This window comes from Strongylocentrotus purpuratus, unplaced genomic scaffold, assembly GCF_000002235.5.
Source record: "Strongylocentrotus purpuratus isolate Spur 01 unplaced genomic scaffold, Spur_5.0 spur5_scaffold_16, whole genome shotgun sequence".
NCBI lineage: Eukaryota > Metazoa > Echinodermata > Echinoidea > Camarodonta > Strongylocentrotidae > Strongylocentrotus > Strongylocentrotus purpuratus.
The window spans coordinates 19,214,380-19,234,442 of record NW_022145601.1 but is presented as its reverse complement, the minus strand read 5'-3'; the positions used below and the strand labels follow the sequence as shown (position 1 = coordinate 19,234,442).

The 20,063-nt window shown below is 35.5% G+C and overlaps 1 protein-coding gene across 1 annotated transcript; it reads right to left on the bottom strand.

Annotated features, from left to right (window-relative positions):
• Positions 1 to 191: 191 nt before the first annotated feature.
• LOC115924695 lies at positions 192 to 15,251 on the bottom strand. The gene is made up of 4 exons (XM_030987446.1): positions 14,900 to 15,251; positions 13,882 to 14,129; positions 7,283 to 7,411; positions 192 to 386 (listed from the first exon to the last, which is right to left on the bottom strand). Exons 1-4 carry the CDS (start codon positions 15,249 to 15,251, stop codon positions 192 to 194), a joined length of 924 nt encoding a protein of 307 aa, XP_030843306.1.
• Positions 15,252 to 20,063: the final 4,812 nt, after the last annotated feature.

The window sequence follows — 20,063 nt, the reverse complement described above, 5'->3', positions numbered from 1 at the left end:
CTGATAATTACTTTCATTTTCCCGAGTAAAGTTTATCTGTTAAGTCTAGTTTATAAAAGTAACAGCCGGAGCTAAGAATGTTAAGGAAAATTAACTTGCCGATTAAAAAAAAACGTGGACGAAAATAACGTTCATTGTTTCATGTAAAATCATACCTCTTAATTTTTTTTTAAAGTCAATCTCTCCATATTTCAATACCGGGATGGGTTACATATTGTAGACAAACCTTCGTATCTAATGCCGAATGCCATTGATCGAGATACCCCTTGCTTCCCAGACTGTGTAACTGAGATGGATACCACGTCAAATGGAGTATCGTCCTCACTCGGGGGCACTTTTAAGATTACGTTATGTCTCATTCGGCTGTGAATTTCCTTCAGAGAAAGCTGATAAAGGACGAGAAAATTTGATTTTCAGAAACAAATAACATTCTTCTTTTTTCTAAAAAGTAACAAGAAAAGCGGTTCCGTATCCGTGTTTGCGATTTTATGTCATTATTTATTTCCCTCATACGAAATTGGCCTTGATAATTTTGTGTATGGCACCTTCAAGTGTATTGTATCAAGGTAAAATTATAAAACTTGTCCTACTCGGAATTATTTTCCGGATTTCAGGGTTTCAGATATTCAGTAAAGATTTATTGCATTATATAAGAAAGAAAGATGTTTAAAAGATGCGAAAATTAAAAAAAAATGTTAAATAGAACCTTTCCAACACAACTGAGTTATTATTATTCTTATGTTATTGAGACAAACATGTTTAAAACATTGCAGACCTGCCCGGACAATTACCCTCATGACAAAAGACAAAGAATAATTCTTTTCCGGGCAATCATTGCGGATATTTACACACAGGACAATTACCTCCCTGGACATCTTACCCCGGGACAATTACACCTATAATTACAGCATTATATGAAAATAATAATACCTCTGGCATTTTTAACTCTGACATTTTACATAGAAAATCTCCCCACCCCCCCCCCCCCCGAATTCGAATTGACAATAATTATTGGCCCCGGCTACAGACACTCAGATGGTCTCTTTGCACCCTTTTTACAATTCTCCCCGGTACTGTCAAATATATGTCTTTTTGATGACGAAATTTCTTTCGATGAGTGTAAAAATTTAATTGGCCTCTTCGCTCATAATTTGGAAACCTGATAATTGATCATCATGCAAAAGACGTCAGCCACGCTCACTTAATAAGCCAGTTCATAGATACAATCTGCGCATGGGCAGATAAAGGTCATTTGTACCAAAAAGGTAAAAACCTACAGAGATAAATACTGGATATGCGCTCATGAAAGTTATGTAACATTATTCATTTATGCACCAACGGTACATTCTATGATACGCAGGTGGAAGTATTCTTTTCAAGAGGGCAAACAAAAGGTATTCATGAAGCACATCTAGGACTTAGGCAGTTATTATTCTAATATGCTCAAAGTGGAACTTCTCCATGTGTAAAAGATCTGTGGATATTTGGGGTCATTTGTATCATGTGCTATCTGTAAACTCCCTTATTGTCGTGATGCTATACGTCTTAGGGTTTAATTGCCCTAGAGGTAATTTTCTTGGGCTAATTGCCTTGGGTGGTAATTATTGTCCCGGTTATACTGTGCCTGAGGATAATTATTATCCTGGGGTAAAAAGTCCACGGGTAGATGTTCGGGGGGGGGGGGGGGTGTCCTGGGGGTCAGTTTTCCGGATAGGGCTGTAGTCTTATCATGTCTCAATAACAGATCGACCTACAGGAATTGATAATTTGTTTAAAAATAAGGAGCCTGGGAGAACAATAATAGTTTCTAAAATTTTGTGGGATATGTTTTAATTAACGAATCTTCATTTGTGCCTGATGACTCAAACCTGACTCCAAATAAATACTCCCAAAGTATTAGACTATATTCCTTCATTATAAGCCTTAAACTGTAAACTTGAGTTTCTGAAAGGTTGAAATGTTAAAAATCTCTCCGAGGGGGACTTATTTCTTTTTCCCCTGATATAACTTGGAGACACCATACAATCAACGAGTTGCTAATTTCAGTAAGCGCGCCGAGCCGTGCGCGTCTTGCCATGCCGGCTGCACCGGAACCCTAAATGTTGAACAAACACATAAAAAGCACAGTAAAAAAAAAAGTAAGGTTAGTTTTATACATTCTATCTGTACACAAAATACATTTTAGGTTATTGTTGTCCTTTAAAGATACTATGTCCCTTTTGCAGCCAACATCAATTTTCTTAGAACTTTGCAAGAATTATGAATATGTCATGTATGTCCTATCTGTGAAGTGCATACGTTAGCAGTGTCCTAGTATTCAAATTATGCAAGGAACCTCGTTTAGTTTCACGATTTCACTGTCAGACACTTTTTTCCCCTTTTTTATTTGGTTAGAGCGTACATAAAATGAGCTGTAACAGGTACATGAGCATTTGTTTACATTAATGTAGTATTGTGAGATTTGTTGCCTCCTGTGGCTGGACCTGGGTTTGGTGCAGGCTATTGTTTAGTGTGCACTCATGCCTATCTTGCAATGGCTTGAGTGCACGCTGGACAATGACCTGGGCTTAGGTTCGGTTGCAGGAGGTGACAGCTTTCACATTACTGGAGAAGACATTACTGCAGAGAAATCACAAGTGGTGCACGTGCATAGTGGGCAATTGAGTTACATGTGAGTTAATCATTCGATTATCCTTATAAATTTTACATTTATTTATTTTTTATATGTAATACATGTATCCTACTTATATGCTCGTTGAACAATTATTGATGTTCCTTTTGGCATAATTTGAGTGTGTAACAGGTTCTTGCAATGCGATCCTTTTTATAGTATTTGAGTGGCGTATGTGCATGTACACGAAGTGAAATCCTAAACTCACACTTGTTAATTTTATTGGTGGTACGATGTTTTACAATTTTATACAATTTTATACAGATTAATGGTCTATTATAACTGAATTGTATGTACAGTATATATACCTTTGAATTTTGCTGTATGTTAATTGTAATGTATTACGTTTTATCCCTCATAGGACCACAAAGACTGTATTGCATGCATGTACAAGGGCGTACCTTGAAGTCAAGCCTTTTTTATATAGTGTGGGCGGTGAGTCTTATTGGTTTTTAATTTGTATTAAAAAGATATTGTTTGCATTATGTATTGAATGAATCTGTTGTTAATTTTTACACTTCAACTGTAATTTAGGTTTTACTTAAGTGATGTAAGGCATTATATTGTGAAATGAAAAGTTAACTGTCCTTCAGCCGTTATATTGGACATGATATATTATTTATTTAACCTGTTCATTGAAGTCATGAAAATAATAGTGATGATTATTTAGTTGATGCAATGTTTGAAGCTGGTCTATAATGGGCTTATTTACTGAACACCTTCTTTGTTGCTGATGCAGATCATGAAGTATATAATTATGTAATCGGTTATTTGAATATTATGATGTTTTTAATTTACGTTTGTTTTTACTCTTTTGTGTTTCTACAGGGGCTGTTTTGTAGCCTTCAAAATAAAACAACCAAACTACAATGCAAAGCGTCTGAGAGTGAATTCTTTGGCCTTTCTTTCATTAATAACCCACAACTTGTAATGGCCATAATTAGGTGCCAGGTAAAAATGTCAAAGGAAAAAATGTCAGAGGTAAAAATGTCAGAGGTAAAAATGTCAGAGGTAAAAATGTCAGTGGTAAAAATGTCAGAGGTAAAAGTGTCAGAGGTAAAAATGTCAGAGGAAAAAATGTCAGAGGTAAAAATGTCAGAGGTAAAAATGTCAGAGGTAAAAATGTCAGAGGTAAAAATGTCAGGGGTAAAAATGTCAGAGGAAAAAATGTCAGAGGTAAAAATGTCAGAGGTAAAAATGTCAGAGGTAAAAATGTCAGAGGTAAAAATGTCATATGTAAAAATGTCATAGGTAAAAATGTCAGAGGTAAAAATGTCAGAGGTAAAAATGTCAGAGATACAAAGAAAATGTCAGGTACAAAAAAAAATGTAGGGGGAAAAATTGGTGCTATCATTATATCTCGGCACTTTATCACACAAAATGTCAAGATGTAAGCTACTGGGCTTGTCTCTTATATTTTATAAATGACTGTGTATTGTACTTCGTACATGTCCTGAGGATAATACAATGTGGAAAATAAATTTGAAACTTATATTTTGTGATCAGGTTTGCATATATTAATTTCTATCATTTTTCGATATTTTATATTGGTTGATGTTTTAATGTTTATTTGGTTTTGAGGAAGTATGCCATAACATATACATAGAATATTAAGATTGAATGAGATACAACAGGGAATCAGTTATAAAGATCGCACAGAAATTCCACAAATTCAGTAATTAGACCCATCTTCATGTCCATCCCAGCAAAGACTGTTATGACAAGAAAACGTTAATAAAAAGACACGGATGCTTTGTCCCCCTCATCAATACTTTATTACAAAAGTTTAACAATGTTCAATATTGTCAGATAGTAGGCCTACAAGTGGTAAACGTTGAGACATATCTACCCAGGTATTTTGTCATGTGCTTTCGAGTTTCGACCATAACACTGCAATTTTATATTTAAAAATTACGATTAAGAAACGTGGGAGAAATACAGTATAAGTACCTCAACTTCAACCGTTTTTGTTCTGCAAAATTCATGATGCATTTTGTTTAATGTGTAGACTTGTACGAATATGTACCTGCTGGAAACTGTCGTATACAGTGTATGCCAGCACACCTTGTATAAATCCTGCACCAAATATCCTTCAAACAATATTACCATGTATACAAGCAGTATCATGATCAGGGGCGTCAATCCTGGGGGGGACGGGGGGACACGTCCCCCCTCCCCACGAATGTTCAGGTGGTGAAATGTACCCCCCATGTTTTGTCAGAAAAGAAGTTCTTTAATAATTTAATGTAACGTCAAAGCTTCCGCGCGGGAGGGTGGGGGGGGGAACTGAATTCAAACAAGGATTAAGAGTCGAGAACGGTATACAACGAATCGTCTTCTTTCTCTCAAAATGTATTGAAACGTCAAAGATAAAAAAAAAAGGCAATGAATGAACCGGTCACCAATGAAATTACATGCCGTGAAACAGAATAACTAGAGAAAGAGTGTGTGTGTAGCAACATAACGTGGTATAATTTTGAAAGTAACTGTAAAGGTGACATGTAATTGTGTCCCCCCCCCCCCGTGCTCTAACTCGGATTGACGCCCTTGATCATGATGCTATAAATGTGTACAGTAAAACTATGTTTCTGATATGTTACTCATGAATAAATATTTGTCAATTTCAGTGTTTAATCTCTCACATCAAATAATTATAGAACGATGTAGCTTAAACAGAACCTCTGCAGAGCGCGCGCTTATCTGGAATATGATGGTGCGGTTAGCATTTGATGTAACATTGGCGGCTTTCTGCTTTGTATCAGAGTATCAAGCTGCTTATTGATGTTCTCCCAGACTATACCGCAATAGTGATCGACGATCAACTCTTTGCAAAGCGCGCGCTTCTCTGGAATGTGATGGTGCGGTTAGCATTTGATACATGGGCTGCTTTCTGCTTTGTATCAAGGTATCAAAGTATCAAGCACACAAAAAAGTGAAATTGTTGGAAATATTCATTTGTAGGAAATTACATTTTATAGTAGTCATTGCCACATTTTAAAATGTCCATCAATCTTCAGAAGGGACGGTGAAGTGGGGGCGGGGGGGGGGGGGAGGGCGGAGGACTCACGGCGTGATATGTTATCTTCTTCTTTCTTTTTTTTTGGGGGGGGGGGCTGTGATGACTTTCCTTTTTATTTAGTGATTACACCATCGAGCCACAACTCGGCCTATAATTGTTCATGGCCAAACTACTCGATTTTAGACATTCTTTTTTCCCAGAAGTTTGCTCAGTGTACCATTATCATTTGCTTAGACAAAGGCATATGAGGGGGAGGCAGCCGGGTCATTACGAAGGATGCACCCCCTCCCCCCGTCTCCGCTCGGCAATATTTGGGCAAAAGGTCTCAATTCCGGGCAGTAAGGTAAATAAAAGTTACAGAAAGAAGAAAATTAAGCGCTGACATTAATGAAATTTTTACCTCTGACATTTTTACCTCTGACATTTTTACCTCTGACATTTTTACCTCTGACATTTTTACCTCTGACATTTTTACCTCTGACATTTTTTCCTCTGACATTTTTTCCTCTGACATTTTTACCTCTGACATTTTTACCTCTGACATTTTTACCTCTGACATTTTTACCTCTGACATTTTTACCTCTGACATTTTTACCTCTGACATTTTTACCTCTGACATTTTTACCTCTGACATTTTTTCCTCTGACATTTTTTCCTCTGACATTTTTACCTCTGACATTTTTACACCGAGCCCATAATTAAACTGATTGAATCTTTGTGCTGCATACAATGTACGACCATTCAGTACAAGGGTCTTAAAATCAGACTATTACTTAGGTGGTTGCAATCACTAGTGTTGATTCGACAACTAATGGTCGGTATTTTCCCACCAAAAAAAAAAAACATTTTCAAACCCTTTAGTTTTGAGGGAAGTTCTAAATAAGTATTGTCTTTAAAATGCCGTTGGAATTTAACCTTTACATTTTGTTTGGAAGCAAATGTATATTGTCTATCTGAGTAGAAGAGTAGAAGGAAAACAAAGCTGAAGTAGTCGACCTGCCAAAAATCAGAACATCAGGCAGGGAGATTATCAAAGGGGAAGTCGACCCTGATAATAGCTGGTATTGATAAAAGCCTAAAAATTAGAGAAACACAAATTTTAATTAGATTTTGAGCGATATTCTATTAACCATAGGAAAATTATGATTTTGTGAAGTAATGTCATCAATGATACACAAATTGGCAACATTGTGACGTACCTTGCGAGGCTCTATGCAATATGCTCTTGACTGAAATTTCATAAACTTTCATTTTCTAAGTGATTGAAAACGGAGTAGATTTGTTTCATGCATGTATTGTATAGAAACATATTTGCAATAATTGTTTTTAGGGTGCACATTTGAGATTTTAAGGAATAAAGAAAGTCTTGATTAGTTTTAAAATACAGAGAAAATGAGAAGGTATCTCGCAAGAACCGTCAAATAGTTGACAATGTGTTTACGATTGGTCATAAATTCAAATATCTATAGCTTTCTTGATTTAAATCGGGTTTTGCTCAACTTTCACTGACTTGTTCTTTTAATTTGTCTGCTTCCATTAAACCTAACTTCATATCAGTGACTTCCTCTTTAGGAAAAAACTTATTTTCGTACCTTAGTTTCTGCCGTCTTCCCCTTACAATCACGTGCCACTGTAACGTCACCTGAATGAGATATGATGCTAAATGGGACCGATCGATGGGCCTTGCGGTACGACTGAAGCTTCTCCTCCTGTAGAACTTCCTTTATCAAAGAAGGGAAGAAAAGCAGTTTAGTAAAACACGGGCCTAATGAATCGGAAAGTGTCCCGGGTTCTCATGGACATTTGTCTTGGGGTATATCCCGGGGTCCACTGAACAACACTATTTTTCACAATCATTATCGTGATTCCATTTGATTTTATTTCCGTGGAATTCAAAAATATCGATGGGTGAACATTGGGAGTTCGCCCAACTTTTACTCAGATAGCATTTCGGAAAAACCCATAGGCCGCTAACGGATGACTCTTGAGGACATATTAGAATGTCATTCTGTACTTTATCTTGGTAGTACCAGAGGAAATTCAGCTTTTTACCAGCATTTTTTATGAATTAAAAACAATTATTCGACCCTGTTCAACAGCTTCCTCCCGGCTTTAAACTTTTACTTAAAAGTTACTTTATTGATCAATATACATTTTGATTTCCATATATTTTTTAAAATAATAATGTTAATTTACCACATTTATGTACACTGTACATGTAGTCTCTCTTCCTCCTTCTTTTATCTTTATTTTGTTAGAGTAAAGAGGATAAGTGTGCGTGCGTGTGTGTGTGTGTGTGGGCGTGTGTTTTTTTTTTTTTTTTTTTTTTTTTTAATATTACAATGAGCTTTATTTCGATAACGCATTCTATGTAAATTCACATATCTTAGTAAATGACTGATACATATTTAAAACTTTTTCTGTAAAGTGAAAACAATTCGAGTATCTGGATAATGGTCCGATCTGTTCACCCAGCCAAAAGTATTTTGTTTTAAAGCCAGGTGGTGGTGTGATGTTTTGAGAGGGAGGAACGTGTTGGGATCCGGTATGCATGCTTGCCTATCATTATGTCGGGCTGACGTTTGGTGTTCTTTCGAGTTGTCGGGAACGCCCTTTAGGAGTTTTTTTTACGAAGTGCATACAAAACGATCAGGTGTGTGAGCCTATTCATTCATGGGTGAGGCTTATTATGCAAATTATAGAACTTGGTAAATGATAGCATGATGGGTTCGGTTTGCACGAACAGTTTATTAGGTTGCCGAACTGGTTTATTGGGATCGTGTTTTTATTTTTAATTAGAAGGTGCGTATTGTAATTAGGTACGCGGGCCGGTCAATTCACTGTAATGCATTTTAGGAAAATCATTTAACTTAGTTATGACGAGCGGGTTCCGTAATACAATTCAAGGCATTTGTTAAGGGATAAAAGCTCTTTGTATTTTTTTTGTTTTTTTGTTTTTGTTTAATTAGATTACGGTTATATAACAATACAACGTATTTCTCATCGACTTGTGCAAGAAGAAATGTTCATTGGTTTATTCTGTCATTGGTCTAGTTAAATTGACAGGGAAAGGGGGAGGCTCTTGCTCTCGGATGTTTACGTACACCGAAGAGCAGATTTTGGTTGTTTTGTGTGGGGGTGTTGTGTGTGTAGTGAATATGCTTGTGTGTATGAATGCGTTGGGTTGTGTGGTACGGGGTGGATTCTGCTTGCATTTTTTATATAATTCGACGATAAGTATGCATATATGTTTGGCTGCAGATAGTTTTTTCTATACATTTGCTCACGGTGGAAATAGATTGTGTGGAAGTTTCTTTGGAGTTTATCGATGTAAGGTTTTGGATACAATTACACATAAAATAACATGGCAGTGAAATTATCTTTCATGACATTAAATGTTAGAGGAATAAGAGATAGGTTAAAAAGAGTGAATATTTTTGAATGGTGCAAAACTAAAAAGAATAGTATAATTTTCTTACAAGAAACATATAGTACAGTAGAGATAGAAGAGCGGTGGAAACAAGATTGGGGAGGGCCAGTGTTTTTTAGTCATGGGTCAAACCATAGTAGAGGGGTTCTTATTTTATTTTCTAATCATTTAGATTTTGAAGAAAAAAAAATTAAAGTAGATGAAGAGGGGAGATACATTATTTTTAAAGGTGAAATACAAAGGGTTAAAATGCTATTGGTTAATGTTTATTTTCCAACGAGAGATAAAGAAACTTTACAAATTGAATTTTTGAAGAAGTTAGATGAAAGTATTTTTGATCAGTGTGATCGGGACTATTTAGTTTTATTAGGAGGTGATTTCAATAGTATATTGGATGAAAAATTAGATTATGTGGGGTCAAAAACACCGGTGAAATCTCGGGTTATTGATTTGATTAAGGAATTTTTAAATAAATACGATTTAGAAGATATATGGAGGAAAAAAAATCCGAATGTAAAGCAATTTACTTTTCGACAAAATTGGCCGCTGGTGCAAAGCCGTTTAGATTATTGGTTTATACCTTGTAGTGTTGAAAAATTGGTGGGTACGTGTGAGATTTTGACATCTATTACGCCAGATCATTCTGGCGTTAGGCTAGAATTTAATGATCTTGTTGATAAGTTTGTTTTTGGGAAATCATATTGGAAATTTAACAGTAGTTTATGTATGGATAAAGATTTTGTTGAAGAGATGAATAAGGAAATACAGGAATTAAAAGCTGAATGGTCATTACAGATTTTGAATAAATTAGTATTTTGGGATTTTTTAAAGATGAAAATGAGAGAATTTATTATAACATACTCGCGGAAAAAGGCAAAAGCAAGGAGGGTTGAAATAGAACTGTTAGAGAAACAAATCAAGGATTTAGAAGGCGAACTGGTTGTGGGACCCACTAAATATATTGTTGATTGTATTGAGGAGAAAAGGGATAAACTAAATAAATTGTATGATTTTTCTCGACAGGGCATTAAAATAAGATCAAGAGCACCTTGGTTTGAAGATGGAGAAAACAATACGCAATATTTTGAACAGTTCTTAAAATCGAATAAAAGGAAAAGTGTAATTAGGGAGGTGTACAAAGAAAATGGGGAAACTACTAGAGATAAGGAGGAAATTTTAAAGGAAATTAAACTATTTTATAAAGATTTATATTCTTTAAGGGCTGATATAAATCAAAACGACCCTTTCTTTTTCAATGATATTTCAAAGTTAAATGAAGACAATAAGGAAATCTGTGAAGGTAAATTAACTAAAGATGAATGCTTGAAAGTTTTAAAAGAAATGAAATTGAATAAAACCCCGGGAAATGATGGGTTAACAGTTGAATTTTATTATACTTTTTGGCCAGCTTTGGGTGATTTGTTAGTAGAAGTATTGAATGAAACATACGAAAGGGGGGAATTAACGGCATCTCAAAAACAAGGGGTAATTACCTTAATTGAGAAGGAAGCGAAGGATACTCTCCATATAAAAAATTATCGACCCATCACGCTTTTGAATGTAGATTATAAAATTGTATCTAAAGTTCTGGCAAAAAGAATGAAAGAGGTTTTAAATGAAATAATTCATCATGATCAAGTTGGATATATAAAAGATAGAAATATTGGGGAAGCTGTACGATTGATAGATGACATGTTATTTTATTCTATGCATTATGGGGAACAAGGGAAAGGGTTTTTGTGTGCAGTGGATTTTGAGAAAGCTTTCGACTCTGTATCTCATAGATATTTATTTCAAATATTGAAATTGTTCGGTTTTGGAGATTCATTTTGCTCTTGGGTAAAATTATTGTATAAAGGGATAAGTAGTTGTGTTATGAACGGTGGTCACTCCACGGGGTATTTTGAAATAGAAAGGGGAGTAAGGCAAGGGGATCCGTTATCGCCATATTTGTTTTTGGTTGCCATCGAAATTTTGGCGCATGCAGTAAGGAGGGACAACGGTATTAAAGGGATTACATTTGGAAAATCTGAAATTAGGCAAGTGTTATATGCAGATGATATGACAATATTTTTGAAGGATATTGATTCGGTTAGAAGGTTGCAATATATTTTTGAATCATTTGAAAAAATTAGTGGTCTTAAAGTGAATAAAACAAAGACACATTTTATGTGGATGGGTGAGGATGAGAACAAACCTGATGGGCCTTTATTTGGAAATTTGGTTAAGGAAATACATATTTTAGGGGTTAGTTATTCATTAGATCGAAGTTTAAAAGATGATTTGAATTATAAAGAAATTCTAAGTAAAATAAAAAAAATTGCTTGTATGGTGGAAACAAAGAGATTTAACTATTATGGGTAAAATACATTTGCTAAAAACTTATGCGCTTTCAAAATTAAATTATATTTCATCTCTCGTTATTGTCCCTCATTGGGTTTATAAAGAAGTTGCAAAAATTTCATTTGAATTCATATGGAGGGGGAAAGATAGAATTAAACGGGCATTAATGTATCAGGATTATGACTTTGGAGGATTAAGAATGATTAATTTTGAAATGTCCGTTAAAATACAGCGCATAATGTGGATAAAACGTCTTTTATATGGAGAGAAAAGTTTGGGATGGAAATTGTTTTTTGATCATTGCTTACAGTTTGTGGGTGGTAGATTTATTTTTTTATGTGATTATGATTTAAACAAGATTAAACTCGTTTTAGATATTCCACCATACTATATGGAAATGTTGCAAGCATGGCAAGAGACAAGTAATTTAAGATATTTGGAGGGTTATATTAATCCAATTATTTTTAATAATCAGAATATATGTATAAATGGAAAAAGTATATTTGATAGATACTTGTTTGAAAGAGGGATTGTTCAACTGAATCATTTGGTTGAGAAAGGTCATGTTAAGCCTGTTAAATATTTTATGAACCTCGGTATGAAAGGTAATAATTTGCTTATGATTATTGATATTTATGATGCGATACCCAGGTTATGGAAGGATGATTCAGGGTTAATAGAATTCCTCGAGGTTGATTTGATAAGCTTTAATACTTATTTCCATATTTCTAGTAAAAAATACAGTTTGTGGATGTGGGTTCAAGAACAATCTATGATTATTTCATCAAAGCACTGCAACGAACGTATGATTTGCAGGTAAGGGATGGGCAAAATGATTATGATTTTTTAGATAAAGAATTAAAAGAAATATTTGTTAGACCAAGAATTACTATACTCATTAGAAAACAACGTGAATTTCAATTTAAATTATTGCATGGAGCCATATACACTAATGAGCATCTTCATAGATTTGGTTTTGTTGGTGATAATTTATGTTCGTTTTGTAAGCAGGAAATAGAAACATACAAACATTTATTTTTATCTTGTGGGAGCGTTCAAAGGTTATGGCAGGCTTTAATACAACTTTTTGAGTTAGATGAAATTAAAGATTTAGAATGGCGAGATATATTTGTTGGGTTGGTAGGTAGTTCATATAGAATAAAAATGTGTAATACTATCATTTTCATGGTGAAGTATGTTACATTTATGTCAAGATCGGGGGGGGGGGCGAGTACTAACTTTAGAAAAGATGAAAAAAAGCATTTTTAAGTATAGGGATGAGGAAAAGAAAATAGCAATTAAAATGGGAAAGCTAGGATCACATTTTTTAAAGTGGGAGCAGCTTAAGATTAATTAAGATTTGCTTTCTTCTCCACCGTGAGCTTGTTAAAAGCGTAACTCGATTTTGCGGCCTGGATAACTTATTTAGTATATTTTTCTTAAGTTGAGAATGTTGGCAGACATCCACTGAGTGAGTACTGTGTGTGTGTGTGGGGGGGGGGTGGGTGGGTGGGTGGGTGAGTATGTGTGTGAGTGGGTGAGTATGTTTGTGTGATAGAGGGTGAGTATGTCTGTGTGATGTAGGGGGCAGGGAGGGGGCAGGATTGTTTCAGTAAAATTATCTCCAGATTTGTTTTTTTTTGTAATATATAAGTAAATAACATTTACAATTGACATATTATGTTTAGGTACTTATACGTTTACTTTGTTGCTAAGTTATATTATACTGCAAATAAGTTTGTGTTTAATTATGTTTATGTAAAAGCATCAATATTGAACACGTTTATTTTATTCAATTGTATGTCATGGTTTGTATTACACATCTGGAGAAATAAAACAAAATTGTTAAAAAAAAAAAAAAAAAAGTGTGTGTGCGTGTACGTGCGTGTGTGTGTGTGTGTGTGTTGGATGTGTCTGCGTGTGATTTTTTACTTGTAATTTGTTAATTTTGTAAAAGGGGCACTAGTACACAAGATCTCAATTTTTTTGGGCTGCCCCTAACGATATGTTAACCTTATATATGATTATGGCACCATATCTCGCCTTGTTTATGATTATGATCTGTTGATCTATGAATTTTCTATTGTATTGTACATTTACTATTTTTATATTGTTGAATAAATGAATTGAATTTAAATGAATTGTATAGGCTTTGGCATACAGGCCATGCTCGGAGTAATTTTCAATGAAAGTATGTCTCAAGACATTTTTAATGACGTACAGCAATTTTAATCACACTTCTAGAAAAATCCTATCAAGTCTGGTGTAAGCAAGCTGTGAATCCTTGCACATAATAACCCCAGAGAGACGGATTTTAAACAACTACCCTATTGCTCTTCCGGAAATGTGCAGTAGTTGACAGTTCTAACAGAACTGTAAATTAACAATTTACTAATCGAACACCTTAACAGTACTGACCGCATCAATGCCAGGAACATCGGCATGCACATGGAGATGAACTTCAATCTCTTTGCCTCTTTCTACGGTTTCTGGGATGTATGGAGTGCACATAAGTTGGTGTCGGATCACCTGCTGTTCAAGAGGAATAAGAACCCACCACTCTGCACAGTGACCAATGTACAGCTCAAGATGTCTCTTGTACAATCTGCAGTATGGTGGTTCGGCTGGTGAGCTGGATGATCTCATTCTTGATGTTCTTGGTAGATCTATTGCCAGTGGGTAACAAAACAAAAATGCGTTTGTTTTAAGATGTGTTATTGCGCAATGGGGCCAAGTTGTCATTTAAACTGTAGCACCTGAATATGGTGACACCTAATATTTCTATCAGTAATGGTCTCCTTGTGGATAATAATTATTTCAAATGGTTTTCAGTTTGATAAGCCATCCTAACAAGCACCAACTCTCCGCTTTCACCCGTTTTCCTTTATTTAAAATTTCAACAGAATTGGAGTTATAAATTGTTCCTTACGACGTTATGGCGCTGTGATGACAACAATACCTAGAACTGGAACTACTGACCCCGAGATTACTTAGAAAGCATTCACAGTCCACAACCATAAATTAGCATATAGTATATTTTGCTTTCTATTACATACTCCTGTAATGGAAACTTAGAACACAACAGGGCATAGTATACTGAGAATATATATATATATATATATATATTTTTTTTTATTTTTTTTTTTTTTTTTTTTACCCGACTGCTAGGAAAGCAGTATACTTTATTTTTTTAAACCCAATTAGACAAACATCTTACCAAAGGGCACTAGCACATCGACTTGATTTCAAACCGGAAACTACCCGGTTACAAGACCAATCTCTTCCACTTACCAATATCGCAACTTCTCAGTGTTGTCCCGAATGTGCTTTGCCTGGTTTGCTGAAAAGGGATCTCAGGGAATCAATTTTCGTTTACTCCAGCAGTAAAAAAAAAAAAAAAATGAGTAGGTTTATGTATCTGACCAGATGGACTTACCGTTCACTGAATCCCATACATGAGAAACGATGTCTGGTTTCACTTGATCAGGATTGATGGCCAAGGTAGAGTGTGGTATCCTGATCTTAAGAGGTTGGTGGAAGGTCATGTTTGGAGGATCACATCTGATCCCATAGCAGGCCATTGATTCATCATCTTGGATGTCAACACTAGGAGGATCCCTTAGGAGGGTCAGGGTGATCTTGCACGGGTCATTATGATGAACAGCCTCCGGAGGAATAAACAGTGATACTCCATGGTCTTCTAGTTCGATTTCCGTACTTGTATTCCTTTCGACTTCAACAGAGAAAATGGCAGGTGTTGATGGTTCATCTGGTTTTTTTTCAAACATGATAAGGAAATGACGCGCTAATAAGAACATATAAAATAAACATTCAATTTATATGCACATTGGGATAATCTTTGAAATGGAAAAACAATAACTTATTAATATAGTTTTCATTTCGATCTTTTCCACAAAAGTAATTGACTTGATTACTGTTTCCAAAGGTTATGTTAATTACCCAAACTCTGATATATATAATATTTGTGTCTAATATTTTAATTAGGGCCTATGACAAATCAATAATGTTTTATCCATAACACTTCTTTAACAATATGTATCTGTTTTTCCTATTGTTCTTTCATTTAGGGCACATTCTCCGTTTATCTCTCGTATTTAGTCAATTAATGTAAACATAAGAGAGGCTTTGACATACATGAACACGAATGTAGTAAAATTAAGTATAATACCCAGACGATGAATTGTCAAATCCCTTGTTCTTTCTGATTGAACACCTGAAATGTCGTATTTAATCATCGCTAGACATTAATCCGTGACTTAATGGATCGGAGAAGGAAAAAAAGATATCAGAATCACTTTTTAGCTATCATACTAAGAAAAGCTGTTTGTGTTTGAATGATGCTCTTACCTCGATAGGACTGGATCTCCTCTAAAGAAGTTAATCTGAAATTAAGCATAGGTTGTTTTTGTATTTTTTCACACCAAAAGCAGAAATACATACATGTACATGATACTGGCAAAATACGAACAACATTACTGTTGAATGTTAGACGCTAATCGAGGCCCATTAATTTTAAAAAACGAGGCTCTAATCTTCGATTACGCATGAAAAGAGGAAAATGATACATACCTTTGCATCTGTTAATGCCGTAAAATACAATTCACCCAAATTCAAACATTTAAAGAACCACAGTTAGATAATATCTTCTAAACGAATTTGGAAGCAATAAATATAGCCTATCTGAGTAGAAGAGTAGAAGGAAAACAAAGCTGAAGTAGTCGACCTAGTACACTTGATTCATAGCTCCGAACATGTTAATTGTCACAGTTGTCGCATAATGTACAATTCTATTGTCCGAACAAAACATATACGACCAACTGTTAAGATTGACAGTAACACTTAGTGGACTTTTCTTTTTTTAAATATGTCATTCCGTTACCTAATCTCAAAAGAGCAAGATGGAAATACGCATTATTTCCTTGCTTTTTGATAAATCTCCTGTCTTACAAGTGACATGGCTGACGGGAATGTTATTTGTTAGACCTGAACAATTCACCTAGACAAAATCATTTGTTTGATCACTTCGTCCTTGGCATACTGGATTGGTAGGTTGCCTGTTTCATCCTTCACATCTAACTTGGCTCCATTCTCTAGGAGATAAAACACTAAGGCATGCTCAGGAGATAGTTCCCCATTGTAATTGTCATCAGAGATCTGAAACATACAAACATATATAATGTTTATTTTATTAGAACAGTTTTGTTCATCAATAGTCAGGGTGGAGGAGCATCATACGCACAGTTTAAAGTAGATATTCATTGATTTTAAAAGTTAACTTTATTTTCATTATTGTAAAGTTGAAACTTTAATTCCACAAGGTTATCAAAATTCAATGCTTGGAAACATTCGAAGTAATGATTTTTATAAATTACAAAACGCTTAAATACAGCCCGGCAAAGCACCTGAAGAGCTCTCCGAACGCTGCTGAGATGTGTGAGATCACAGTATGAACATGATTTGCACAAGCAGACGATGTTCCATGACATCTCACACATGTTCAGTGCCTGTGTTTTCATCTTCTCTTGAGTTCTTTCTCTTACTTCACTACCGTCAGGCTAAATGTATAATCTATTGCCTCACTCTCAACCCCGCGCATGGTTTTATTTTGATGACAAATGCAGCGACACAAAAATAAAGGAATCTGTCGCTTGAAAACAAAATAAAACGCCATTGTATATTCAGCTGCACACACCGCGGTATGTTCGGCGTTTTAAAAGGGAACAAATGACGTCCTTGATATCATTCCGGTGGTTTTTCAATTTGAAAGTCTGGTTTCTTTGATTGTTAATTAACCCCTATCCTGTGTATTTACAAGCAAAATATTTTAGTTATCAGAATCTGGTCATATCCCTTTTTGAATGGTTTGACATGCCATGACATTTATATACACTAAACTCAATATAATTTAAAAAACAATAGCTTTGCAATTATGTTCATTCTTTATGGGATGTCGTCTGCTTAGGCAGTATTGGTCCATATAGTGACGTCATCATGATTAAAACATCGTTATTTTTCCGGCGAATCTCTCGTATATCCCAGCTGCTATAGAGGCGGTTGTATTTGTATTTTTATAAATCACCCGATATGTAGTTGACCTAAAAATTTGTACGATGGCCATCTGTAACTTCTGTTAGATTACCAGTTTCTAGTGATACGTCAGTTGACATTTTTGTGATTTTCTTTGAATTTCACCCTTAACGCTGCCTCTTGGAATCATGGCAGTGGAAATCCCTATTTTCGTTGTAAACTTCCCAACACACACAAACAATCGCCCACACACCAACATATATATTGGGGGGGGGGGGCATTCACGGCCTATCACGGGTATCAGATTTTTGTTTTCACTAATAACCTAGAGGAGCAGTATATTTATGTCAGTGACACCGCCATAACGACTCCATGTAGACTCCAGAACTGACGTATATTTGGCCGTAATGTTAATTTGTTGTTCAGACTCTCGTTGGTCTGGTGTCGGTCTCGTTGGTGTTACTGGGGTAAGACTCACCTTTCTTAGTGTGTCAGTTTCTTGCACATTTTTCACGCTCTTATAGCAGAGTTTAATGGCTTCATGGAGACATATCTGGCCGTCAGCTGACTGGACATTGAGGTCAGCTCCCTCCGAAACGAACTTCTCAATGACGGACGTGTGACCGTGTTGTAAAGCAAGATGGATATCAGTTAAATCTTTCTGGACGAGCTGGATATAAGAAAATACGCAGCATGAAAACATGATAACTAATTATTTTTTATGCTAGGAAAGCCAAATTTCTTTGAACACAAGGGACACAAGTAGTTTCATGTGATCAATTAAATCCAATAATTCGAATACGTTCTAAGCAAACATTGTAACTTGTCTATAGAGTACATAAAAACAGCATCGAGGTGTAACTGATGTTATAATTACGTATGGTTACTATTGGTGATACAAAATTGAGTTGTTTAAGTCTGAACAAATAATGATAGGGAGCCTATGCCTAATATTCACTTAATTGTTCCAAAAGCATGTATTGAATAAACCAAGGTGGATAATTTCAAAATAAAGTGTGTTTTAATAGTTTTACCTTCGAATTTACACGGTCGAGGAATAGATCAGCGATGCTTTGGTACCCGAGAATTGAAGACAATTGTAAAGGTGTGTGTCCTTGAATGTCTACAACGTCTGATCTCGCTCCGCCTGCCAGAAGGACTTTAACGATATCAATGTTTCCATTCTCAACGGAATAGTGTAAAGGCGTCCTACCCGTATAATCTACCACATTCACTTTAGCTCCGTGACTGATCAGATCTTGTGTGATATCAAGATGATCATCCTGAGAAGCACTGTGTAATAATGTCCAATCGCGAAAATCTCCCACATTCACCTCAGCTCCTTGACTGATGAGATACTTGGCGACATCAAGATGATCCTGCTGATAAGCAAAGTGTAAAGCAGTCCTACTGTCAACAACTCCCTTATTCACATCAGCTCCTTGGCTGATGAGATATTTTGTGACATCAAGATGACCTCCCTCAGCAGCACAGTGTAATGCCGTCCTACCGTCAACGACTTCCTTATTTACATCAGCTCCTTGACTGATTAGATATTTGGTGACATCGAGATTACCATGGAAAGCAGCGCGGTATAATGCTTCTTTTTCCATATTAGCTTCATGAATGAGTATAATTTTCGTTGCTTTAAGACGCCCGATTGATGCAGCAAGAATTTCGTGTTTTGTCCGTCTGGATTCGCCTTCTCGGCATTAGCACCTTGGTTTATGGGATACTCAGTATTGTATAGCCTTCTTCACCGCACTATGTAAACTTTTATTTCAATCTTTGTCTGGTTTATGATGTTCCCTGTCTTAGCAGTTTCTGGTGCTTTTGATTTTACCCCTTCAATGCTACCTCATGAAACTGCTGATGTCTTCCATACTCGAAGAAGCACCGGTTTACCGGACATCCGAAAAAAGAACAGTTCCTTGTAATCGTCTACTTCTCTCTTAACGTTCGATATCGAAATGTTACAATTAAGAATCTAAATCTTTTGTAGCAGATAAACCAGTTGCATTTGCAGGTTACAAGCATGAGCATACACCACACTGTTTTTTCTTTCTCGCATTGTGCAGCTGTAATTTTTGTCCAAGTTCCAAAGTCCAATGCAATGAGCTAAATCATGATTCAAATATATGTCATTCATGACAAAAGGAAAACATGTACATTGTTTGGAAAGAGCGCAAACACCTTTCAAGTCTACTGCAGATCAATAGAATTTTCTTTTGTATGATTTTATGTGATTTCATGCCCACTCTTGTAATGATAACCCATAATGTGTCATTAAACCATTTTTGTAAAGACCCTCCTCGTAAATCCAATGTATAATTCTGCCTATTATTCTTAGAGTAATTTTTATTTTTGAAATTCCCCTATAATGTTGCGCCTGTTTTTGGCATCGCTTCAAATACTGAAGTGGGTACCATTGTGCATTATGTACACTCCATTATTATAACCTCTCTGTTATTCGGTTTGTGACAAAATAGAATTCACGAAGTAAAATAGGTTTCGTTTTTTTTTATTTTTTACGACTAACAATGTATTGAACT